The sequence below is a fragment of the Lepisma saccharinum genome, chromosome 3 (assembly GCF_977018435.1).
Source record: "Lepisma saccharinum chromosome 3, izLepSacc3.1, whole genome shotgun sequence".
NCBI classification, from domain to species: Eukaryota; Metazoa; Arthropoda; class Insecta; order Zygentoma; family Lepismatidae; genus Lepisma; species Lepisma saccharinum.
The window spans coordinates 34,506,477-34,534,305 of NC_139231.1; the positions used below are offsets into that span (position 1 = coordinate 34,506,477).

General features: G+C 35.5%; 1 protein-coding gene across 2 annotated transcripts in view; it reads left to right on the plus strand.

The window, feature by feature from the left end:
* The window catches only part of LOC145984969 (putative E3 ubiquitin-protein ligase HERC1), a 309,625-nt gene that overhangs the window by 157,065 nt on the left and 124,731 nt on the right, over positions 1-27,829 (plus strand). For both annotated transcript variants that reach the window (XM_083118420.1, XM_083118421.1), the window contains exons 38-42: positions 1,453-1,684; positions 4,395-4,686; positions 11,745-11,893; positions 18,649-18,778; positions 27,423-27,577. In XM_083118420.1, the coding sequence (XP_082974546.1) occupies positions 1,453-1,684; positions 4,395-4,686; positions 11,745-11,893; positions 18,649-18,778; positions 27,423-27,577 (958 nt within the window). The remainder of the gene's footprint in view (positions 1-1,452; positions 1,685-4,394; positions 4,687-11,744; positions 11,894-18,648; positions 18,779-27,422; positions 27,578-27,829) is intronic.

Consider the following 27,829-nt stretch of genomic DNA (forward strand, 5'->3'; position numbering starts at 1 on the left):
AATTCCTCTATCTCTGGTTGGAGTCCAATTCCTCTGTCTCTGGTTTGAGTCCAATTCCTCTGTCTCTGGTTTGAGTCCAATTCCTCTATCTCTGGTTATTATCCAATTCCTCTATCTCTGGTTTGAGTCCAATTCCTCTATCTCTGGTTAGAATCCAATTCCTCTATCTCTGGTTTGAGTCCAATTCCTCTATCTCTGGTTTGAGTCCAATTCCTCTATCTCTGGTTTGAGTCCAATTCCTCTATCTCTGGTTATTATCCAATTCCTCTATCTCTGGTTTGAGTCCAATTCCTCTATCTCAGGTTAGAATCCAATTCCTCTATCTCTGGTTTGAGTCCAATTCCTCTATCTCTGGTTTGAGTCCAATTCCTCTATCTCTGGTTTGAGTCCAATTCCTCTATCTCTGGTTATAATCCAATTCCTCTATCTCTGGTTTGAGTCCAATTCCTCTATCTCTGGTTTGAGTCCAATTCCTCTATCTCTGGTTGGAGTCCAATTCCTCTGTCTCTGGTTTGAGTCCAATTCCTCTATCTCTGGTTAGAATCCAATTCCTCTGTCTCTGGTTTGAGTCCAATTCCTCTATCTCTGGTTGGAGTCCAATTCCTCTGTCTCTGGTTAGAATCCAATTCCTCTATCTCTGGTTGGAGTCCAATTCCTCTGTCTCTGGTTTGAGTCCAATTCCTCTGTCTCTGGTTTGAGTCCAATTCCTCTATCTCTGGTTAGAATCCAATTCCTCTATCTCTGGTTTGAGTCCAATTCCTCTATCTCTGGTTTGAGTCCAATTCCTCTATCTCTGGTTTGAGTCCAATTCCTCTATCTCTGGTTATTATCCAATTCCTCTATCTCTGGTTTGAGTCCAATTCCTCTATCTCTGGTTAGAATCCAATTCCTCTATCTCTGGTTTGAGTCCAATTCCTCTATCTCTGGTTTGAGTCCAATTCCTCTATCTCTGGTTATAATCCAATTCCTCTATCTCTGGTTTGAGTCCAATTCCTCTATCTCTGGTTTGAGTCCAATTCCTCTATCTCTGGTTGGAGTCCAATTCCTCTGTCTCTGGTTTGAGTCCAATTCCTCTATCTCTGGTTAGAATCCAATTCCTCTGTCTCTGGTTTGAGTCCAATTCCTCTATCTCTGGTTGGAGTCCAATTCCTCTGTCTCTGGTTAGAATCCAATTCCTCTATCTCTGGTTGGAGTCCAATTCCTCTGTCTCTGGTTTGAGTCCAATTCCTCTGTCTCTGGTTTGAGTCCAATTCCTCTGTCTCTGGTTGGAGTCTCTACTCCAATGTGACGGAGGTGAAATATTCATCCAGTTAACATATTTTTTTCTAAAGTTTACGTAAAATCTAAGAAGTGATTTATGTTCACCTGAAAAGTGCCCATATTGTAATTATTACATTTTACATACTTCATGTTTATTTATACTGTCCTAAACTTCTCTTCTTGTACTAACAGGTACATGGTTAATGCCAGCGTTCGTTCATGCCAGTTGCGTACAATTGTAAATTTTGGAGAGCTTGAGAGGGTGCAAACAGTATTGCACACAATGTACACCAAGGCAAAAGCAGAAGAAGTTGAAGGAATTAAGGAAACTGAGACACAGCTAAGGAGTTTAACAAACTCTAAAATAGCAGAAAGAAAAGAAACCAATTCAGCACCAATAAATCCAGTGGCACCCATACATCAGGTAAGTTAATAATGTTGTGCATAGAACAGCTTATATGAAGCCAGAGATTAGCTCTTGGATCAGCTAGTTTGAACAAGAGCCCAGGTCAAAATCCAGTCTTGTCACTGTTAATTACATAAGGCAACTTATTCCAAACAGTGTCGAATGTTTTGTAGAAACTTAGTGAAAAATGCAGGCTCAACCAGGACTGGAACATGTGTGTCTGGCAAAGTACAGTGATACTTCGATTTTACGTTTTTCAGGGGACCAAGCTGATAAAAACTTAAAATGCAGGAATATGTAAAATCGAGGAAAATTTTATAGCATTTTGCTCTATTGGGACCATGAATATTGAATGTATAATGCTGGAAAATATAAAACCGAGGAATGTAAAATCAGGGTTCCACTGTACACTGTTAACCAGCCTTGCCTAGTTTGATATTTACTTGTACTATTTTGCCTGTGAAAATTTATGTGCCAAAAACTTAATGCAATATTTTGTTTTAAGTAATATTGAATTTCACAGCACAAAAAAAAATCTGTTTTCAACTTCAGGAATTCAAGTTCCCCTAAATGTGCCTTGAAGGCACAGGTCTATATGCAAGGTTCCCACACACCTGGAAAACCTGGAATCCTCAGGGAATTAGAAAGAAATACAAATCTCAGGGAAAATCTTGTAATTGATTAATGGTTCCCAATAAAGCAAAACTGAGGGATTATAATGTGCTCCTGTCTGTGGATAATCCAGGCTGTTGTAGCATTTCTCTTTCAGCAAGGAACTCGTATCTATTTGTTTGTCTGTTTCTTGTTTTTAAATGTGATTCTAGGGCTGGTGACTAAGTGTATACCCTCATAAATTTTGCACTTTTTAAAATTTAATTAGCCGATTTCGATCTTTTACATGACGTAAAATATATTTCAAGATGTGGAAAACCCATAATAAAGATAACCTGATGTCTAAAGTTAACCAGTGTTCATCTGATTTCCCTTATTAGGGAGTAGTTTTAAGTTTTTCTTCCTTCTTTTTCTACAAAATAGTAAAAAAAATGGAGTGTCCTGTTTAGGGAAATATTTATTTTCTGCCATCTTTTGTGTACAATGTTGTTGATTGTGTATTTACTGCATTTAGAACAGAATTTTAAATATTTACTTACTAGTGCCATATATGAATTATGTACTGTTCATAAATACTTGTTCATATTTTAAGTTTTTGATCACGTTCAACTATTGTTATAGTCATGACATGACATATGAATTTTTACATGCCTCAAAAGCTCACATATGTGTGAAATGGAATTACTTGTAGGACCAGCAGATCTACATTAATATCATGTAGTGAAATAGTTTTCTCAACAGATATGCCAAAAATTGAATATCATGAGGTGAAGGGGAGTCGAATGGTGTATACTTATCCCCCCATCACACTGCACTTGCAACTGTCACTAACTTACCATTACGTACTAGCATTCCTCATTTCTTCATCTTAGATTAGGCTTGTTTTGTTCCTGTCATTATCACTGTCACTCATAATATTACCAAATCTAAAGCATGTTTTTCTTGAAGGATATTTGTAGAGTTGGTATTTAAAGGCTCAGGAAAAGTAAGTCTACTTTTCACACTAGTTTTAATCCCCGGTGGATTAATAACTTATTTTTCTTTTTTAAATCGGTACTAATAATTGTCACTTCATTTTTATATGTTTTAAAAATTCCAATAATTTGTTGGTCTTAACTATCATTGTACGCATTACAGATTAATTGATATTGAATCCATTTATAAACATCTATGAAAAGTGTGAAAATATTTCAATGTTTTATATCAGATATGTTAGAAATTGTTTCAGAGTTGTTTAAAGTTCTAGAATACTGGACATCTTTGTTCTTAATTACATGCAAAGAAGTGTAATTTTATTTTATTATTGAATTAATTTTGTTATTTGCATCAGAAAACAACAGTAATAAAGAAGGTGAGGATGGTATAGCTATGAGGGGAAATTGAGGAGGCCATTGTAAAATTATAGTAGTCATTTACTGTGCATTCATTACTCTGGAAAAAAATATGAGATTCTGGAAAACTCAGAGAAATCTCAGGGAAAATGGATTTGGAGTTTGCGTGGGAACCCTGTATATGCACAGGGAACTTTGACTTTACCTTACCTTACTCTTACCAGTTCCCACCGATACTGATACAAATACTTGAAAATTGTAAAAATTAAAAGTTGATCAAAAGATTGATTAATATTAGTGTATAACTATTCTATTCCAATTCTATGCATGAATTTACCAACAGTTTTGACTTAAGCTATTCAAGAATTACATCAGAATATTAAATTACTGTTGTGTAATCACAGAATCCAATTTTGCACACAGTACTGCTACAAAATAAATGGAAACTCATTTAACATAATTAGAGGATAATTAAGACTCTGTGAAAGTGTTATGCAACATTTGTGTGGATCTTATGATAGTTCAAAATGATAGAAAATTTTCAGCCTGTAAATAATTTCCAATCAATACTGATACATCTGCATCGGTATCAGCCCAGCCCTAGATAGAACTCAATTCTTGTATAAAATAATAGTAATTCCTATTTAATCACTATGCACTGGTACCAGTTAATGCAAACACATTAGTGTGAGTACACACAAATCATTCATTTGAGTTGAATGTTTTGCATGTGCTGTTTGCTGTTTGTATGAATATTTTGTGATCCAAAAATATCATCTTTACAGGGAAATGAAGTGATTAGAAGTTTTGCTCCAAGCAATTCAAAAACTTTAGCTTCATCGCAACGGATGTTACCAGCTCCCCCTTGCACTCTTCCTTTGTCCACGCTGTGCACATCAAGTTTCTCAGAGGTGTCATCCCCTCGTGGCTCTCCAAGGTCGATGAAGGCAACTCCACAGTCGGCACCACTTTTGAGGAGGATCCGTTCACCCTCACCACCACCACCTCCTGTTGCTGCACCACTGCTAGAGATGGGTTTTTCACTGAAACATGTTCTCAAGGCAATGAGTGCCACAGGTGAGTGACTGAACCTTCAATAATTATGATAGTCTATGTGGTTTAACTCTGTGCTCTTGAGGCCAAAACTGCGTAGGTGTTTACTAGGGCTGTGGATACCATTTTGAACTGATAAATGATACCAGTGCTTGAATACTGTAACAGTTTAAAGTTTTTCAGAATATTTATAAATATTAGGGATGAACTGATATGAAATTTTCTGATACCAATGAAGTACAATACAGCCTAGTAATTTTAGGTTTTTACCTTGCAAAATATAGTGTAGAGCTGAAAATTGGTGGAAAAGTTACTTTGAACTTACGTGAATAACATACTAAAATCCCAGGACTGTGTCAATCCAAAATGGTTGATTGACACATGATTTATTTCTTTAATCACCAAGTTTCTTACCTGTTTGAGGGTGGGAAGTCGAAGTTGATGACTGGGAACGAAAGTCACCTTTGGTCACCTATGGTTTAATGATGGATCTAGTGCTATGATTGCAAGCTAATCTAGCATTACTGTTACCAACATTATAGGCAATTGTGATAATTTTGTATACAATTGATGGGATTATTAGATGTCATTACATATGTATATTTTATTTTATAACTGCCATTCTTTGAAAGGTAATTTATTCAAATAATTTGCAAACAACTTGTTACCATGTATTATTTCTATTTTATAATAACTTTGTTTTTATGGATCACATAGAGAGTTATTTTCCAAAATAGTTACCAAAGTTAAAGAAAAATCTAATTTGCAAGCTAATATTTCTATTTCTATAAAACAGACAACAAAGGAAAGATCAATGTCTTTGTTATTGTTACGTTATTTGAAGATTTCTCTTCTATTGCCATTGATTCCACCAATTTTCTAGATTTAATGGTAAAATTTCATCACCACATGTAAGAGGACCTATTCAAAAATCTATTGTGGGTTGACATAGATATGGGATTTTTGTGGACCTTTAGAATGTTATTCATGGAGATCCAAAGTAACTTTTCTGCCAATCTTCAGCTTTATGCTATTTTTTGCAAGGTTGTCATTTTTTGCCTAAAATTATTGGGCTAATACTGATACCAATAACCAATATTGTGCAGATCTGATAGTTCTTTGAAGAACCTGAATTGTCCTCCTTAAATAATGTATGTAACCAATTGACTTCAATATTTTTTCTGTGAAAAAGAAAGTTATGTATTTAGATGTTACTTCACAAAATCTCAGTGTATGAATATTATATACTTATTTTCATAAAAATGGCCGAATGACAGAATTTTGCATTAAATTGCAGGTTATTTAAAGATATATCAAATCTGTAATTTTACTGGTACACCAATATGCCTATATCAGCCAATACCAAAAGGTACTGGTTATTCTGGCCCATTCCTAAATGAATATTAATATTCTATTGCAATTATAACTCATCAATCTGCCCGAGTTTTGATTTCAAGTATACAAAGAATTACATACTGTTACATGCCTGAATTGCCCGAACCCAATGATCAACATACGGAGAATTAGTTGGCAGCGCAACAGAAAGGTGGAAAGTAAATTGATTGATGAAATTAGAGGAGACAGAAAGTGGTTATATTAAACAAAACAAATGAAAGATAATGAGTACAGATTAAACCATTGTAAATATAGGATAAGAAATATAAAATAATATAGGAATTATAATAATTAATGAAATACTCATGAATTAGACATACAGGAGAGTAAGGAAGTCGAGATGTCGATTCGAATCCATGCCTTTTATCTCTGGTGAGGAGGAATGCCTCGTTAGGTTTTTGGTTGTTTCCCCTTGGTGGCACTATATTGATCTTTGTCACCCCAAAGCACTAGGGTTGCGCTAGCTGACTTTAGTCGCACTGGGCCATAGGTAGCGCTCTTACATTAGCGATCCTGGGTTGTCCCTTTGGTTGTTATTGAGGTGGTGCTATATCCAGATTTGTCGCCCCAAAATACATCTGAGTTTTGTTAGCCAAATTCAGGCTTCAGGCCAAAGAAAAGCGGGAAACGCTCGGGGATAAGAGCTCTAAAGAAGAATAGAAGAAATATTTAATCGAGCTATAGAAGAATAGAAGAGATAGTTGATCCTTCTATAGAAGAAATAGATGATCTTTCTACATAAGAATAGTAGAAATATTTAACCATTGTACAGAAGAATAGAAGAAATGGATGATTCTTCTATAGAAGAAAAGAAGAAATAATGATCTTTCTACATAAGAATAGTAGAAATATTTAACCATTGTACAGAAGAATACAAGAAGTAAATGATCCTTCTATAGAAGAAAAGAAGAAATAGATGATCCTTTCTACAGAAGAATGGAAGAAATATTTAATCCTGTCATAGAAGAATAGAAAAAGAAGTTAACCTTTCCCAAAGAAGAAGAAGTTGACCACTCCATAGAAGGAAGAAGAAGAAGCCAACCTTTTTTCCTAGAAGAAGAATATAATTTTGTATTGAGAATTTAAGCATATAATATTTGTAATTGTGAAGATTTCAGAATATATATTCTCATCCTTATGTCCATTGGCATATATCTCTGCTTTCTGATTTACATTCCAAAGACCCATAACCCTCAAGATAAGCCATAGTATACAGTGTGCACCCAAGATACAAGGGACGTAGCATAAGTGGCTCTCACAACATGGGGCATCATGAAGGCACGTAGCATAAGTAGATATAAATAGAAGAATCGAGGATGAGGCTTCGAAACTCAGAGATGAAAATAAACAAAGAAATTATAGTATGGAAATAAAACTTGTCAAAAATAAATCTAGAAGTAGCAGCTTCTAGAATAGATGAAAATGAAAGCAAGATAGAGGAAGGGAAGGTTCTGATAGAAGATAGAAGGGAAAGGTTAACTTCCTCTTCTATGACAGGATTAAATATTTCTACTATTCTTATGTAGAAAGTATTATCTATTTCTTCTTTTCTTTTATAGAAGGATCATCTATTTTTTCTTCTGTACAATGGTTAAATATTTCTACTATTCTTATGTAGAAAGATAATCTATTTCTTATTTTCTTCTATAGAAGGATCATCTATCTCTTCTATTCTTCTATAGCTTGATTAAATATTTCTTCTATTCTTCTGTAGAGCACTTTTCCCTGAGCGTTTCCCCCTTTTCTTCAGCCTGAATTTGGCTAACAAAACTCAGATGTATTTTGGGGCGACAAATCTGGATATAGCACCACCTCAATAACAACCAAAGGGACAACACAGGATTGCTAATGTAAGAGTGCTACCATCCCTACAGATTTCCTTTAGGTCCATCTCAATGTTGGTCTTGGCCTTCCTACAGGTCTCTTACCATCAGGTTTCCCAACAAGAATCCTGTGAACTCTTCTTTCCTCTCCCATTCATGTCACATGGCCTGCCTACCTAAGTCGTCTTGATTTAATCATTTTAATAATATCTGGACATGAATACAAATTATGTAACCTTCTCCACTCACCTGTCTCCTCATCCCTTTTAGGTCTAAATATTTTCCTAAGGATCTTATTTTCAAATACTCTCAATTTATGTTTCTCTTCCAATGTAAGGGACTAAGTTTCGCATCCATATAATACTACAGGCAAAATTACTGTTTTGTATATTTTAACTTTTAGTTTCTTAGATATTAAACGAGAAGACAAAAGTTTATGAAGAGAGAAGTAACATGCATTTCCTGAATTTAGCCTGCTTTTTATTTCTTCTTTAATATCATTATTATTTGTTAGTATTACTCCTAAGTACTTGAATTTGGAAACTGGTTCAAACGAGTTGTTATCAATAATTAAATTTTGATTATTACCTAACACGGTTCGGCCTGTAAGCATATATATTTAGTTTTCTCTTTGTTAACTTCCAAACCTATCTCTTTAGCTGCTTTGAAAAATACTTTAGCATTATTCTTAATTGTATTTACATCATTCCCTAGTAAGTCTAGATCATCTGCATATGCTAACAACTGAGTCACATCGTTTAATTTTAGTCCTTCATTAGATTCTTTTACCTTCCTAACAGCAAAATTAAAGAGCAATGGAGATAATGCATCTCCTTGTTTTAACCTATCATAAATTGTAAATTTGTCAGAGACATTAATACTCACACAAATCTTACTTTGTTTCATTGCTGCATAGTTTTATCCAGTAGCGGCGATTAAGGGGGGTCAGTTGCCCCCCACTTCTTGCCACTTTTTCCCCTGCACTATGCTAAACCTTATCTACAAAGGGAAATATACTGTCTTTCCCCTCCCAGTTTTGGCACCTTGCTTCCCTGGTTTTGGAACCCAATCACCACCACTGGTTTTATCATATTAACAAGCTTCTTAGGTATTCCAAACTCGACTAATATATAATATAATTTATCTCTCTTAACCAAATCGTATACGTTTTGATTATGTTCTCACTTTTTCTCAAGTGTCTGTGTGATGTGAAAAATTTGATATACAGTTGATCTGTTATGCTTAAATCCACATTGATAATCACCTATAATCTCATTAGCATATGGAGTTAGTCTTGTTAAAAGAATGTTAGATAATATTTTATATGATGTTGAGAGTAGAGAAATTCCATGGGAATTATTGCAGTTCATTTTATCACCTTTTTTAAACCTTTTTTTTCCACTGTTGAAGGATTTCTTATTTATTCCATATTAAACAAATTAATTTTCGAATTTGGCATATTAACGAATTTGGCATATTAACGAATTCCATATTTAATTATCTCAGCTGGTATTAAATCAGTGCTAAGTGCTTTGTTGTTCTTTAGCCTTTTAATAGCATCTTTAACTTCAGTCAAGTTAGGTTCTGGAACTAAGGTTCTGCTGTGTGTATTTCATTTACTTTCGATTTATGTCCTACATGAACATTTAAAAGGTCATTAAAGTAGTTCTTCCATCTATTTAAAATATCGCTTGGATCAGCCAAAAATTCACCGTTTTTATCTTTTATGAAGTTTACTTTAGGTTCCCATCCCTTTCTAAATTAATTTATCCTTTTATACGTTTAAATATGATATTTTTATTTTTGCTGTTTGTTTCAATTTCGCTAATTTTACTTTTCAAGTAATCTCTTTTTTTTTTATTTCAAAACGTTTGGTTAACTTCTTACTTTATTCTATTATAATTGTTTAAATTTGTATCATCAGAATTATTTAACCACTTAAGACTAGCCTGATTTCTCATTTCTATTAGATTATAACATTCATTATCAAAGCACGGTTAACTTTTTGTTGGTTTATGGTATCCTATACTTTCTTTAGCTGCTGATTCTATTGCATTGCATATATGCTCCCAATTGTTATTTAAGTCTGTTTCATCTATACGTGCATTAAGTCATAAGTCATGGCAACTATTTTTTTCTTGCGAACGGGGGACAACAATAAATATCTTAAGATATACGTTTGAAAGTGTATGGATTGTACTTTTGAAAGAAGCCACAAGATGGTGTATGTGAACAAGGGTGGGGTAATAAGCATGCACTCAAATTCAGTCGGTGAGTGACCATGTTTGAAAATGGAGGTCATGAAGTTTGTACATTAAAATAGCAGTTCTCTGTGGCAGAAATGCACGGGAATGCCATACAGAGCTACGGGAAGCACTGGGTGTGCATGCCATGCCCTATCGAACAGTGGATAACCTGGGTGAATACTTTGAAGGTTGTTAAACAGTGTAGTCTTGTGTACTTGTTGTCTATGCCATAATAAAACACTGTTGTCCAATGTCCTGTGTTCTGCATCTTTCCTACTAGAGTCTCCTGCATCCAGACTTCATCTGGTGGCTTCTTTCGAAGAATCATTCCATACACTTTCAAACGTATATCCTAGATTTTTCGTGTTGTCCCCTGTTCGTGAGTAAGAAAATAGTTGCCATGAATTATGACTTAACCCTCGTATTTTCATCATCATTTAAATCCAGTAAAACATCAAATCTATTTGACAGTTTAATTTGGTAATCTTTCTTAATTCTTTCATCAGCAAATTTTCCTGTATTAAATTTTATAACTTGTAGATTTTGTTGCTTATGATTTATCACTGCGAGTCTTTCTCTTAATTTAGCAATTACTAAATAATGGTCACCGGCATAGTCAGCACCTCTATGTGTAAGAACGTCAATTATACTAGTATGCCTTCTCTTATCAATGAGAATATGATCTATCTGATTATGAGTTTTACCATCTGGAGAAGACCAGGTATATTTATGGATATCTTTATGTTTAAAAGTGGTACTTTTCACAATTAAATTCTTTGAGGTTGTGAAAGTAATTAATCTTATACTATTATCATTACTTAATTCATGAAGACTTTCTTTACCAATAGTGGGTTTTAATGTCTCTTCTTTACCAATCTGTGCATTACAGTCACCTAACAGAATTTTCATACCATGCTGGGAAGATTTATGAAAGGTCTTTTCTCACTGTGCATAAAAATTATCTTTAGTAATCATCTTTATCTTTCGTTGGTGCATGAATGTTTATTAAAATAATTTTTCGCTACGCACCTTGTAAAACTGCATATGTATCCTATCATTAATAAATTCTTGTTTTAAGGGTCAAGATAATTCTATTATTTATGAAGAAGCCTGTTCTAAAATTATGATTTTCAGTACCACCATAAAAAAATGTATAATTTTTAGTTTTACAATTCCCTTCTCCTGGCCACCTAACTTTCTGGACAGCTACTACATCTAATTTATACTTAACTATCTCATATTAACTGTACACTGAATTACCCCAGGCCAGTAAAGGCTCAGACTATTCCAGATGCCTATTTTAATATCCTTATTCCTAATGTACGAGCTATTGTTAGTCCAAAATCCGAATGGGAGACTATTTTATATCCAGAATATTTTACCTTGGGAACATCTGTGGCCTCATATTGCTGATTCTTGACATATCTTTTTTTTTACAGTGCAGAGTTGTCAGCTCTACGCCAAACCCCCAATATGAATGGAGGACCGCACCTATCGTTGGTCAGCGGATCCCTCCTGTGCAAGTATACACAATCAAAATAAATGTGCAAAATCTATATAATGTCGCAATGCAATTAAGATTCTGTATATGATATTGTTGTCTTTGAAATTATTTCAGGCTGCACAGGAGAAATGTCTGCACATTCCATTAACCAATTAGCTACATGGATGATTGAAAATCCAACAATTGACTCCAGATCAAGTGAGGATGGTGAAGATGAAGCCCAAAACATAGCAGCTGGAGCCTTGTTGCTTGCAAGATCTGAGGTAAGTTAATTGTTCTACAAATTAATTTTGAGATGACACACAGAATGAGACTGCTCCAACTAGGGTGTGGTGACTGAAGAACGATACATGAGCTTAGTCATATAGTGTGTTTCAACTCATCCTAGTACTGTGAATATTGACATATTGCTCCACCCAGTCTGTACACATTGATGTTTAATATAAACTTACTGTAAAGTTAGTGAAAATTTGAACCTCATCCAGTGATTCAAGCTGAATCTTTGGCATTCTTTGGCACTGCACTACCAAGTCAATCTCTGGCCTTGCTCCAAACTTCACTACTATGTCAAATCCAAGTGTTCTGCAGGATCAAATTACCTGTGGCTATCTGTAGATGAGAGAGATATTTCACACTGAATTATATATGTTAGAATAGCTCATTGCTCAAGTTGTCTCATGTCTAAGAATTGGCAGCTGGAGTCATCTTGCATTTGAGTGATTGATTCATCCATTTAGACATGAGGCTACTCTACATTAGCAGGATTCTCACTGACCTTGAAATCATGGATAAGTTGTGCCTATAAAGGTAATGGAAAAGTCAGAATCACACAAAAATCTTAAAAAGTGTGAAGTACTAAATATTAGGGATGCAACAACAGTACTCTATCAGTAGGGACATTGAATTTTCGTGATGCACGAAAATGCAAAATGTGAAGAAACATTGCAATTTCTAACATTCAGCAAATAACTACATCACCAATGATGAAATATGTGCGAGTTCTATTTGCGAAGTAACGCAAAATGTGTGCTTTTCCACGAAATAAACGCCTTTTCGTGAAATAGCTGCGAAATATCATCGAATTAAGTAGGAAACACGCAAAAACCGGCAATCGAGGCCATGTGTTTACACTGTCCATTTGTAACGAAACAGTTGTCTAAAATAACCTACTATTAGCAGTTGTAAAAAAACAATATCTTCGATCACATCGGAAAAAGATGAAAATTGTGATTTCTTATGCACATAGTCTTCCCTCGAAAACTTCACTAATTGCCGTGCTTGTCAAGCTGCATTTCTTTTTTTCTCTTAATCTCTTCACAGCTGCCAGTTATATTCAGTTTGCTAGTTATAGCAACGATTTTGGATTAGTCTGTCTGGGACAAGTAAGATAAGATAAGAAAAACTTGGAGAATGAATCACCCTCCCGCGAAGCCAAAACGTAAGCAAACATGCCCTCTCAGTTCCACGCCTTTTCGGCCAGCTGCATAGCAACTGAACAGACATAAACAACAGGCAACATGGCGCCGGTGTGGTGACTGACAAGTCCACGCAAATCCATCGGAAGTCAATGCAAACAACTTTTTTAGGAATCACAATTGTTGCGACTTTCAGGGGAATGTGTGAAAGGGGTGAAAACAAATATAAACCACAGTTTTAAGTCTTGCTGTGCACGAAGTAAAATAAATCGATTAAAAAAAGGATAATTGCAGTTGTAATCTGAATACACCCTCCCCCCTTCGTAAATAACCCATGGAGTACCAAGACCAGACACTTTTCAACTTTTTCGTTGTCTGATGCATAGTCAGATCGAGACCCATCGTCTCAGTTTACGGTTTTCGCGATCGGAGTCAGATAAAAACGTCGAGATTTTAGATATCCCACAGGGAATCGAACCTGGGACCAGGACCACTCAATCTCTAAAAAAAAATTGCGCCACTTTGCTCGGTACGCAAATCATTACTCGGGCAACAAGTAACGATGTTACTACCGTGTGACTGTAGGCACGTACTAGATTTCTGGCAAAATCGTGCTACTTTCAGTTAAACGTCTCTCGCACAACAAATACCAACATTATCGCTCTTGTGACAGTGGGTGACTACTCTTATCTACGCGTAACTTAATTTTTAAAAAGTTAGTTGCGGCTCCCGTGTGACGATAGGGGCACACTTTATCTTTGCTAGAACTGCGCCACATTGCTCGGTAAAAAATGAAAAAAAAGTTTATTGCATGACATGCCGATTTTACGACTACCGTGTGATGGTACATGCGCATCACGTCAGTTCGTTAGGTAATGCAAAACACTTCACTAGGGCTGTGCGGGACAGAATTTTTTGGGTCGGGTGGGAAATTTTGTAGATACCGACATTCAGGCCGGGAAAAATTTGCAATTTCCTGACTTTGTCGGGAAATTCTCGGGACAGGAAATGTTCGAAATTTCCCGAAGCTCTGAAAATCTTGAATTCTACACATCGTTTTCACTTTAAGTGATTGTTTTTGCTTTTCTGGAATAAAAACTAACGATTTCCGATAAGTTCCAGAAACTTAACAATGCAGAAAATGTCAAGAATTAATGACTTTTTAAAATGACCTTTAGGTATTTCCCAACTCCTCGGGATCATGAAAAGTTTCCCGAAGTCTGGATCGGGACGGGAAATTTTTTCCCGATCCCAGTCCCGACTTTTTGGGATCCCGCACACCCCTACACTTCACGCACGACAAAAAGTGGCATGTCAAAGAGGGAGTTGATAGATTTCGTAACCCCCCCCCCCCTGTTTGGCCCAATATTAAAGAAAAAAGGAAGAATGCTGAAAGCAGGATAAGATGGCAAAATGAGGGCGAATTACTAAAGAAAAGTATACGGAATCCCTGCTTTCGAAAATCTTCAGCGCACCACTGACGACATATACCTATCTTACAACTTCCATGTGAGGTAGGTGCTCGTCGATCCTCGACAAAATCGCGCAACTCTCAAAACGTTTAATGCACTACAAACAGTCACGTGCGCAAGGGAAGAATTTCGTAACACGCACCTTTGCCCCGGTATTCCTAAAAAGGGAACCACAACTATTTACCTTACAGCTTCAGTGACAGTAGGTGCATGTTGATCCTCGCTGAAATCACGCCACTTCGTTCGGTAACAAAACTTTTATCTTGCGACAAATGCCAGTTATGGCTTCCAAGTGACAGCAGATGCACACTTGATGTCCGTCAGAACTGCCTCACTTTATTCGGTGACGTAAAATGTTTCTCGCATGGGTAGCTACTAGTGTATCCAGACGATATATCGTTATATTGAAAAAAAATATCGACCAGGCAATATCAACTAGATGATATATCATCATGATATTTTGGCAATATATATTGTGGAGATGATATATCGCCGATATCATGATACGAAAAAATACAATTTCGTCTATGACGATATTTTCTTGATATGTAGCAATATCAAATTTCCGATATCGTCCATCCCTAGTAACTAGCGATGTTACAGCTCCTGTCTGGCTATAAGTGCACATTCTATTTCCCCTCAGGTCTTTGCCATTTTCCTCGATGGTGCAAAATGTTCCCAAATAAGGTGAAAAGTCGTGGGAAACTTATTTGCATGTGGTTTCATGTAGCTTTTGGTATTATTTCATATCACACGCACCATACTTTCCTTTTGCACATAATTTTGGAAGGCATGCACATTACACATCTGGAAATGTGGTAGCCGTGCGCACAAAACACAAGTGGTGGATTTTCATTGTATTTTTAGTTTTTAAAGCACAAAATGTGTTTATATTCACAAAAGTGTTCATAATTGTGATATTTCGTGATTTCAAATGGATGAAAATGCATTCACAACATGCCACTGCACATACATCAACACTATTTTTTTGTTGTTTTGCTGCAATTAACATTTTTTGGTGTTGTCATATTAAAAAGAATGTCCCTATCCATAAGTATGAGCGAACAACAGACTTAGGCGGCAAGTGATACGAGACGCATGCCACTTGAGTTTGAGCCAATCAACAACAATGTTTCACGCCATAGTAGTATGATAGCCTGCACCAGGCCTGAACTGATTGGTAATATCCTCATGCGACAAGGGTCCCTTCATTATAAAACAAAACAGACCAAGGAGACAGCAAAACAGACCAAGGAGACACCATGCACCATATTGAGAAACACATGCAACTTGCCATGTCACTTCGGTTTAAAATGTTGCATTTATTTATGAAGGTTTGTTTTTAAGAGACATGTCACCTGTCGCTTGAGTCTGAAATCCAACCAAATGAGTGTTCGCCATTTTCTGAATAGATTCATTGTTAGACTTGAGAATATATAACATATTTACAATAATATTGTCTTCAAAAATTCAATAAGGCACAAGCAGATGCTGATCACAAAACTTAATTTACAGGTTGTTTTTTTTTGTATTCTCTCAGGATTCAAATTTTTTTTTCACCGCTGGTATATACAGCCGATCTAACATTTTTTTTACCGCTCTTCTCAGTTTTTATTTACCATAAATTTGTGTCCCTATCTATCAGTATTGACTGTTAGTGGCACATCCATGTATCATTTTATCAGTAATTACAAATAATTTTTACTGTTATGATATGTCCTAGATTTGTAAAGTTAATGAGTAAATATGCAGTTTATTTTTCAATGCAAAACCCATTGCTACGATCTTGTTACGTACATTAATTATGGAGGTTAATGAACCATTTCTGTTCTTAGAAGGACATTTTATATCTTATCAGTAGAATAGTGTACGAGGGTCACTATTTATATTTTGAGCCTTGGCAACACTGATTGAAGTTATGCGCGATTTGACGTTTGCACGGAATCATCTGGCATTATTGACCATAACGTACTTCAATTGTTTTGTCAATAGCTTCATTTGTGTTGTTTATGTTGCCTTGGAGATTGCGCGACAACAATAAAATGGAATTAACTCGTGAACATTTTCGTGCGATGATTTTTTAAGATTTTTGACATAGATTATCAAGGCAAGAGTGCATCGATCAACTTACTTCCACATTTGGCGATGAAGCCCCATCCTTTGCCACTGTGAAACGCTGGTATAACGAATTTAATCGTGGCTGCCATTCGCTCACTGACGAGATTCGCGAAGGTCGTCCAAAATCAGTTGTTGTTCAAGAAAACATTGATGCTGTGCAAAACCTAATACTGCAAGATTGTCATGTGACATACTGTGAGATTGAGGCAACCATAGGCATTAGTTCCACCAGCATATATAAAATATTACATGATCATTTAGCTGTGAGAAAGGTATGTTCTCGTTGGATCCCACACAATTTGACAAAAACTCAAAAAGACGCTCGCGTCAATTGGTGCAAACAAATGCTCAATAAATACAATCGTGGTGCTTCAAAAGACATATATAAGATTGTAACAGGTGACGAATCATGTATATATGCATATGAGCCGGAACGTAAACAGCAGTCGACTGTATGGGTGTTTCAAGATGAACCCAATCCAACAAAAGTTGTTCGCGCTCGAAGCACATCGAAACAAATGGTCGCCTGTTTTTTTTTTTCAGGAAAACTGGTCATGTGGCAACTGTGCCTTTAGAGGAACGTAGAACGGTCAACTCTGAATGGTACACAACAATTTGTTTGTCAGAGGTCTTCGGTCAAATACGGAAAACAAACAAACGCCGTGGGATCATTCTTCATCAAGACAATGCCAGCTGTCACACATCTCGTCTAACAACCGACTTTATGAACAGTCAAAAATTCGAATTGATGGGTCATCCGCCGTATAGTCCTGATTTGGCACCCAATGACTTCTTCTTGTTTCCGAATGTCAAGAATAAATTGCGTGGACAACGATTTTCGTCGGCGGAAGACGCCGTTAATGCGTTCAAAAATCATATTATGGAGGTGTCTCAAGAAGATTGGAAAAACTGCTTTGACAAATGGTTCGAACGAATGCAAAAGTGTATTGACCATAAAGGAGAATACTTCGAAAAACAATAAAGCAGTTTTCAATGCCAAATTCCTGTTTTTTCATTGTTAGGCTCAAAATATAAATAGTGACCCTCATACATCGATTTTAGTAAATTTTCTCTCTTTATTTTACCGTTATCAACACAAATGTTCCTAAGTGAAAGGACATACTTTACAATATGGTGTTGCTTTTAACTGGAACCAAATTTCATGGTTTCATTCAAAAAACAAACTAAACAACATTAAAGTTAGATAAAAACTTGCAGAATGGTCTGGAAATTTATTTGGAAAACCCTGGGAGACCAAGAAATGTTAAAAAATTGGTTTTGGCAAACTCTGGTTAGGATCTCAGATTACTTCTAGATTTATAAATTTCATTTATATCTGAGCTTGTTTCATTACATCATGATAATCTACCAGAGTTTTGTTTTCTACATGGGACAGGTTAATTGGTACTTGCAGCTGAACCAGTACTGGGGTAGATGTATCATGTCAACCAAATGTCAGTGGAATGATATCACAAAGTATCGGTTGGAGTTTATTTATCAATACTAACAGATACTTTTCCAGCATTTTCATCTTTTGCAGGCTAAATGCAACTGCCATGCAACACTTCTCTGGGGTCTAATTATCTTGAAAATTATGCAGAATTCGAAGTTTTCATTTATTTTGTACCAATATTGTGCGAAAAAGTGGATTTTGTTATTACATAACATGTAATACATAAAATTCTGTTGTGATTCTTGAATATTATAAATCAAAACTCTTGGTAAATTGATGCATAGAATCGGAGTAGTATACTTGCACACGATAAATCAATATTTTGATCAACTTTTAATTGTTCAGCTTTGAATAAGTGTCCATATTGACTCAGGTCATCCCTGATTTATATAACAGTCATTTTTATACAAAATACAAACTGTTTATTTTGTGACAACACGTCAGCAATGTTGCAGAAATATGAATATTAAAATTCAGAATGTAGTGGAAAATAGTCTACATTGTACTGAATGATGTGTACATATAATAATATTTTCTTATGTGTAATTTTATTTTCCCAGTTGCCTTCTGTTCACTCTCGTCATTCTCCTGATCACAATTCTGGACTTGGTACAGAGACCCACTTTTTCCGGAGGAGTAATTTATGCAGGATAGCGTCAGATATTCGGCATTATCTTAGTGAAAGATCAGGTAAATTTTATTAATGTATAAAAGGTTAGGAGTACATGACTTTTGCATTGTTAATGACAAAAAGTTCACAAGAATAGAGAGGGGTTTGGACAGGGTCATAATTGTTATAAATGGTGTCTATCTCTGATATCAAGGAGTCCTTTGCTTGAGTCTGACCCTTTACACCACCTGATCATTCTAACATACAAGGTACATTCAATAAATAACTGGAAATATTTTTTTTTACAGAATCTATTATTCGAATGGAATACAACACAGGATAATTATTCAACGTAGTCCCCCTCAAGTTCAATGCACCTGCACCAGCGCTCCACAAGCCTCCCAATTCCACGTGCAAAGAATTCTTTTGGGCATGTGCGTAACCAGTCATGCACTGCTGCCTGGACTTCCTCATCATCCTCGAACCTTGAGCCACTAAGAGCGTCTTTAAGTAGGCCAAAAATGTGATAATCTGAAGGTGCCAGATCCGGGGAATACAGGGGGTGGGGTAAGCAGAGGAACTTTAGGTCATTGATGGTAGCTAATGTGACTCGAGCAGTGTGTGGTCTCGCGTTGTCATGCAGTAACAGGACGCCACTGGACACCAGACCACGTCACTTCTTCAAAATTACTGGTTTCAAATTTTCACGCATAAGGTTTGCGTATGTCACACTGTTTACATTTTGACCTTTAGGCATGTAATGTTCAAGAATTGTTCCCTTATGATCCCAAAACAAAGTCATCATGACCTTACCAGCACTTCTTTCAGCTCGCACCTTCTTGGGTCTTGGTGATGAAGAATGTCGCCACTCCATTGTAGCCCGCTTTCGTTCAAGTTTGTAAAAATGTACCCAACTTTCATCTCCCCTGACAATACGGTGATGAAATGCCTCCCCTTCAGCCTCGTGCTGTCGCAAAAGCTCCCCGCACACATCCATTTGCCTCTCTTTCATTTCTGGTGTCAAATGTTTTGGAACCCACCTCGCACACACTTTCTTGAACATCAGTACATCATGAACAATATGGTGGGCTGATCCGACACTAACGTTAATCTTTGATGCAATCTCACTCACCATAATATGTCTGTTTTCCCGTATCAACTCGTCAACTCTCGCAATGTTGTTCTCCGTGACTGCAGAGACAGAGCATCCTGGACGTGGCGAATCTTGAACACTTGTTACACCCTGGTTGAACTTCTCTGCCCACTCGTACACTTGTGTTCGACTCAAACAGCTTTCACCATATTGCACTGCCATCCGATGGTGAATTTCGATTGGTTTCAACCCTTCAGCTAACAGAAATCTAATGACACTTCGCTGCTCCAAGTTGGTGCAAACCTGCAAGGGTGCCGCCATGTTGTTTTGTGCTGATTCCCAGCACCCCGTTCGCGAGGCAGGCGTGCCAGGCCCATCTGTTAATAGTTCTAGGATGCCACCACAAAATAACAAAGGAACACCAAACATGGTCGTATTTTCGATTTTTTATACAACTTTTCCGGTTATATATTGAATGTACCTTATATGTTCAGTAACTTCCTTAACCCTCTTAATACTGAGTATAAGTTGGTTATAATGATCTTCTGTAGGCATATACTTGAGTCAGGATTAAGGCCGTACTAAAGGCAATTTTGTGGTAATTTTTCGATAACAGATGGCAGCACCATTTGCCATGGCAACCGAGGGCCATGTTGCCAGATCTCTGCGTAATCAAGGTAGATACATACAGGTTGGTTGATTAGCGTACGCCTTGATGGGATATGACGTCACGTTGGTTAGCAGATTTTATTGAAAAATCTAAGTAGATGTGGAGCAATGTAATTGTTTATCATGAGATTTTAGTTGTATGTTCTTATTAAAAAAAAACAATTTATCAGCATTGAAAGATAGTAATAGTCGTAATAATAATATAAAATCCCTTGTATTGTATTATGTATTTCTTTTAATATTTTGAAAGCAGAAGAGAACATACAAAGATAACTGTAGTTAATTCAAACACGAAATGCATAAAGTAAGGAGGGTAATTGAAATAATTGAAAACATTTTGCAATTACGTTTGAAGCGAATGCTGCATTGACTGTAGAATTCACTTTATATGACAGTACTTGAACACATTTATATCTTTTATCGGTGACGTTGCCAGATTTTCTTCATAAATTTGCAGAATTTCAGTGTACATTTTGTAAATATTTATAAATATTAGCACTCTCTAACGATCCTCAATCTTTTATCCTTGAAGAATAAACATGGAATTCTGTACCCTTATTTGTTACCGAGTTTTAATATCGCGATTTTGAAAGAAAAATGTCAGAAGAATCCTGGATACACAATAGAAGACATATTTGTTATTTTTATAATAGTTAAATATTAAATACAGTTTTGTAGCGCATCTAATTTATTTGCATGTCTTGTCACCACACAATGTCCTGTTTCATAGTTCTTTACGGATTTGGTCTATTCTGGTTTTCAGTTCTGCAGCTGATGCAGAATCTTTGAAAGTATCAGTAACATTTTCAAGTAACAGTAACTGTAAACTACTTACGTTATGAAATTAGTAATTGTAACTCAGTTATTTTTCCACCTAACTAGTAAGTTGTACAATTACTTTACTGCATGGAAAGAAATAATATCTTGAACCAAATGTTCTCAAAGAATGGGTAAATTGACAATTATTAAAGCCAGCCCCCGTGGCAGAGAGGTTAGCACTCGCACTACGATGCCAGGGGTCCCAGGTTCGAATCCTGGCCTAGGCATGGATGTTTGTGAGTATTCATTCATAAATTTCATCACATCATCACTCATCCCCATCTTTGTAAATTAGCCAAAAGTGGCACAAAAAGCGAAGTAATATAAAGCAAATCAATCAATTGATAATTATTAAAATCTTGAGACCATGAGAACAATTTTGTATTTTTTTCGTCAAGAGCCAGGATGTATCCCAAGTTTATTTGTATTAGAACACTTACCATATAAGACTACATACATAATCTCTAACAATCCTCATGGACACACAGCAATTTTATAGTTCAACAAAAATTCTAAAAAATATTTCGTTTGCTCAACAAAATAAAATTAAATGTTAATCGTCATTGCTTTGTAACAGAAGTTTACTCAATGTTTGTACATGAAATGTAAGAAATAAGTTATAATTTCATGAAACTTAATGCTAAGCATTTGGTGCTCATCGGTGGTGAAAAGGACATCGTGCTTGCAACTTATGTTCTGAACAACGTCTTACAAGATGAAACAAATCTAGAGTAAAGTAACTGTAATAATAACTACGTTAGGTACTTTTTAAAGAACAGTAATAACAGTAATTATAAGTGAATTACTTTCTCAAGTGGTTAACTCGGAGTTACTTTTAAAGAGTAACTATTCAAACACTGCTGATATATCATCGAGTTCAGCAACATATTGGTACAAATTGCGAGGAAAGTTGAGCCTCTTCCTTGGCAAAGTGGTAACGTAATCGCCTTGTAATAGGAGTCCCAGGTTTGATAGACGATGGGCGTACAGTGATCCTCAATAAAATGGGACAACTAGATCCTGAAAGTCTCTCTTCTCTGCAATGCATCTTGTGTTGTCTAAATCTACGGCAATGAGTGAATTTTAATAGCAAATTTTCAATGACAAGTTCTGTCACTGCCATTGAATTAGGCAACACACATAATGCATTGCAGGGATGTGGATGTTTCAGGATATAGGTGTCCCATTTTCATTGCCGCTGACTCTACATACACAGTCCCAATTAGCCTTTCTGTGTATAAAGTAGACTTAAAAAACTTATTTCGAGGGAAGATACAATACAATAATAAATACCATTAGCATAGAAGTCCAATAGCTTACAAATCATTGTTTACAGGGACTACTAAAACTAGATTTTCGAGATATAAAAATTCAGATTTACATTCTTTCAATGCATATTTATTATTTTTGTTTATCATATCCTGCAAAACATTATTGCGTTCTCTGAGAGCAGTGTTGGCGATTGGGTTCCAAAATCGGGAGGGGACAAGGACACTTTAATTTCCCTTGGTAGATATGATTTTGTATAGTATTGGGGCAAAAATGGGGGCCATCTTCCCCTCCCCCTAATTGCCGTCACTGTCTGAGAGATATGCTTTTTGCAAATCATCATCGCATTCAGGAAGCAATGAATGTCCTAAGATTTTGGGAAAATACCTCTCAAAATTTCAACTTGCAAGAATATCAATGAATGTGTGCCAATGCTTGACAGACCATACAAGTAAGTCACACCCCTCGCATTGTTTTTTTTTTCCTCGTGTTTTCCCTAATATACAATTTACAATTGATGACCACTTGCTATCAGATATTATTAAGGCTTGAAACATCATTTCTTGAACATATTTTGGACTCTTGATTTCTAGTAGATCATCACCATTCAATCAAGTGTCTGCGCTAGCAAGCAAAAATGTATGTACCCTTCCATATAAAGTTCAAACAGTCCACTTTGTTGATTTATATTCTGCAGAAGCTTATACACCAACTGCCATTGTCGGTCAAACCTATTGTCCTTTTGTACAAATTTCAAGAGTGCTCCTTACTCTTGGTAGAAGACACTTCGATTAGATTCTCAAATGCTCATCTGCAAAAGGAACAAATAAAAATAGTGTTAACATCGTATATGAGACTATGAACTTACAAAACATGTTTAAAAAATATTGATATTACATTGTTACAACCTTAGACAAGTTGAGTTAATAATGGGAAAGTAATGGATCTAATCGGCACTATAATGCTTAACGATATTGTCGTGTTATTAAAGGGCTATTTGGTTCACGATATGAGCTCACTTCAGTGATCTAACTTTATAATGAATGTTAAATATGATGAACCTAAAACAGAAATTTGCAAAATAATTGTTAGAAATATTTTCTTAGTAGAGTGATGTTTGCAACGCTATATGGAATGAGGTTCCTCCAGGTTTGAATCCTGGTTTCATGTATGTATTTATATCATTATCTTTGTTCCAATCATCCATTTTATCAAATCATTATTCATCCTCATTGTCCCAAGGAGCAGAAGTTGGAGGTAAAATAACAGAAATGCATTATGAAATGGAAATTCAGTTCCTACTATATTTTTATTTGAATTATTATAGTAGACCAGCCAAGAAGCAAAAAAGTTTTAAAAAAACTTTTACCTGCATGGAATGTTAATAATAAGTATCCATGCTAAATCAATCACTCATGGGTCTGACAAAAAAACTAGGGTGGATGCCACCAAAAATTTCGACCTTATAGGTCATTTCAAGGTCATAATCTGAACATAAAAGGTCAAATTTCAAACTCATCCAAGTATGTTCATGTAATATATCAAATGAAAGGTATGGACGAGACAAACTGTTTGGTGATATTTTTAGGTCAGAATATCGATGTCGGAAGTACTCTTGTGGGGTAAAGTTAATCACGTTAAATTTGTATACACGAGAGTCCTACATAGTGGACCATCCAAGATGCAAAAAAAGCATTTTGAAAACATTTAACTGTATGGAATGATAATATCGGACATCCATGCAAAATCAATCAGTCATAGGTCTGAGAGAAAAACTAGTCAAGCTTCATACTCACTGGAATTCAAAGTAAACTATTTAGTACAAACGGCTAACTGAAATTCAATATAATATTGAACCAAATATAAGTAGCATAATCAGGACAAATTATGATTTCTATGAAGCTGTGTCATCCACAATTAAATTTTTGCCCTTGTACTTGCAAGTATGGGAACTAGTATTTTCATTAATCTATACCATTACTAATTTGTAAATTCTCAGTAAACATACAGACTTGTGTTCGATAGATGGTATGACTTTAGTCTCATAACTGTTAGGATGTACTTTTACGATGTACTTTTACACTTTAAATATATACAGCATCAAGGTATTGGACGAAATGCACTCTCATTATGAGCCATCCTAAATTATAAAAGGACAAGAAAACAGAAGAGCTTCATACAGTTTACAGAACCGGTTTTCTGACGTGTTTCTCTAAAGGAAGATAACAGAACTGTGTCTGAAACTTGCAAACATTCAGGGATCTCACATTACATCTATTCGAATCAAACCTAACTTAGCCTGACCTACTTAATACATATGAATATTTGTGAGCTGCTTCAAAAATAAAAATTGAAAAACTCTTGCAGAAAACAGGTCAGAAAGTACTTGTTTCAACCATGTACAAGGGCAAAGTAAAAAACGTGTAAACAAACTACCGATTTGTAATAAGCATTCCAATGTTGTACATGTGAATAGCACGAGTTTCCTAGGTTTGGTAATTAACTTACAGGAATGAAAATAGAACATTTTATGCAATACTGATTTAATGATATCAGATATAATCTATAGTAAGCTACATATATTTTATGCTATAGTAATGATCTCACAACGGTAGTTATTAGGGTTATGCCTAACTTAAAATATAACATCCTATTCTGATTTTACATTTACAAAGAATTATCAACTTCGTTTGGAAGTAAAAAAGTCATGCAGTGTTTAAGAAATTGATAGGTTCAAGCGATATTCTCACCGAAATTACATCAGAAGATATTTCTTCAACATGTTTATAAATTATACATTTTGCCTATATTTCAAACATTTTGCTTTTGATGGATAATATTAAGCAACAAGCAATTAAATATTAAGACTTACCTTCGAGCTTGTTCAACTTTTTAACATCCTCCGTGGTATATTTGTTCCCTTGTTCTTGTATATGTATGGGATTCGATATCCTCTGGTAGCTTGATTTGATTTTCACTCTTTCAAGAACTTGAATTGATCATATCGTTAGACAACACGGAATGAAATGTTGGCAACAGTGTATGCTAAAATCTGCACCACGACGAAACGCCACTTCAAAAATTTTAATGATAACCACTACTTTCTGAAGGAACTTAATGTTTTCCTTTTTTCACATAGTATTTCAGATACTTGCGGGAAGAGAATGTGATCGTTGTTTCACCACGAAATCTTCCATACTAGTCATAAAAGAAAAAAATGCACTGGTTGTAACAAAACTACCACTTCAGCACCATCTGTAGGCAGCAGTTTGAACATGGCGGAGACCTTATATTTTCTGTTATTTACTTAAACCCCTTCAATCGCAACAAAATTATAAGGTTCACATGTTCTAGTGAATAAAACAATCTTTTATATCGGTAAATTTCTTCCTTACCGAATCTATATTAGTTGTACGGTTATCCAAATAAATTTGGGTCTATGCTTTAGCATGGCTTTAGAACCCCCTTAAGAGGGTTCCACAGACTTGATGCTATGGAACAAAGAAAAATTGTGTACTTACTTTTTCCTTGTCCCTTGTATTTATTACTCCTTTCTCTGCTGATATCTTTTTTCTGTTTTGACCTTCTTTTCTGTTTTTAGCAACTGTTGCTTCATGCTTTCATCTGTATGTGATCATTTTTATTTGTTTTTGTGATTTTTTCTTTATTTGCATATTTTCTCTCTCTCTATCTCTCTCTCTCTCTCTCTCTCATATTCCTTCCTTCCTTCTCTCCTCCTTTCTTTCATTCCTTCCTTCTCTCCTCCTTTCTTCTGTTCTTCCCTTCCTTCTTTTGTTCATTGTGTGTGTATTTAAACAATGGCATCAAATTGTATTGAAATAATTCTCATATATTTCTGAAATGTACTGTGCACTTGTTTTGCAATATGTTGGTAATGAAGAAAACAAATCTTCACAGCACTCTTTAGCATGTAGTTGTACATGTCCTCATTATGATGCTATTTTTCACCATCAAATGTCTCTATAGCTGAGATGGTAAAGAAATATCTAAAGTATTGATTAAAAATTGGCCTGTTGAAGATCCACATAATGGTTTGCAAAAACTTGAAATGTGTCACTTTCTCATGTAACTTGTAGGGCAAGATCAAATTGTTATTACTTGGGTGGGTTTTTGAAGTTTAAGCACAGTGTAATCATCTGTGTATATGGCACTTTTACTTAATTTTCAGTCAATGAATGGCAAAGTGTGAGACTTAAATAGTGCAATGTAAAAGAAATACACAAAGAAATCTGTTTTTCATGTATTAACATTAGTACTATTAATTCAAACATATTTTGGAAGATGAGAGGTAGGGTGTTCAGATTCTTCACTAAATGTTTATTTAATATTGAGACTATGACGTATTTTTGTTATTAGTACCAGAAAATTTTATATTAGTACTTTATTGATTCCTAATATGATTCATAGAATACCTTGTGAGTACTGGCAAATTGTACATTAGTCCATCTCTATTTAATTTATTTTCTTTTAGTGGACACCAGTGTTCTTAAGAGAGCCACTCTGAAAGGATAGCATTAACATAAAAAAAGAAGTTATTGTACTTAATCTCTCACTCTGACTTTCAGGGAATACACTTTGAGAACTGACACTTCTGCAAACTTAAGTATTCTGATGGAACCTAAAATGACCTCCCTCATAGCATGGTGATAAACATTTTCACCTTGAAATCTGCTGGGTCTCAGGATTGGCTCCACCATTTCACTGGTTCAGATTCTACATCAAACTGTAGATCCAGTTCCAATTACCCTATCTGGGGATAAAATGGAACATATTTATGTGTATTTATCGATGCTGTTGGCGCATTTGTACATGTTACATTTTTATGTAATATTTAGTTCACTCAAATCTTTCAGGCCTTGAACGGGAACGAGATCATTGTAGGGAAAGGCAGCATGTGAGAGGAGAAGCGCAACCAATGTATGGTGTGAGATTGGATGATGAAGGACTGGAGTCAGACGGACACGATGACAATGGATTTGGAGGTGGTGGTGGAGTGACAGCAGGATTGGTATGTCTTGTTTTTTAAAATATTTAAAAGTTTTTAAGTGGCATATCTGCACAATAGATTACTTTTCATTTTTTTTAAAAAAAATGAACTCTTCTGACAAAGCCCATTTAATTAAATATATAATACAAAATTATTAATATTTTATATATATACAGTGGCGGCCGGCAGCAACTATGATGGGTAGTGCCAACGTGATCAAGAAATCTAAAAAAAAAAAAACCTCCACAATGTCGCCCCTCCCACCCCCTCCTT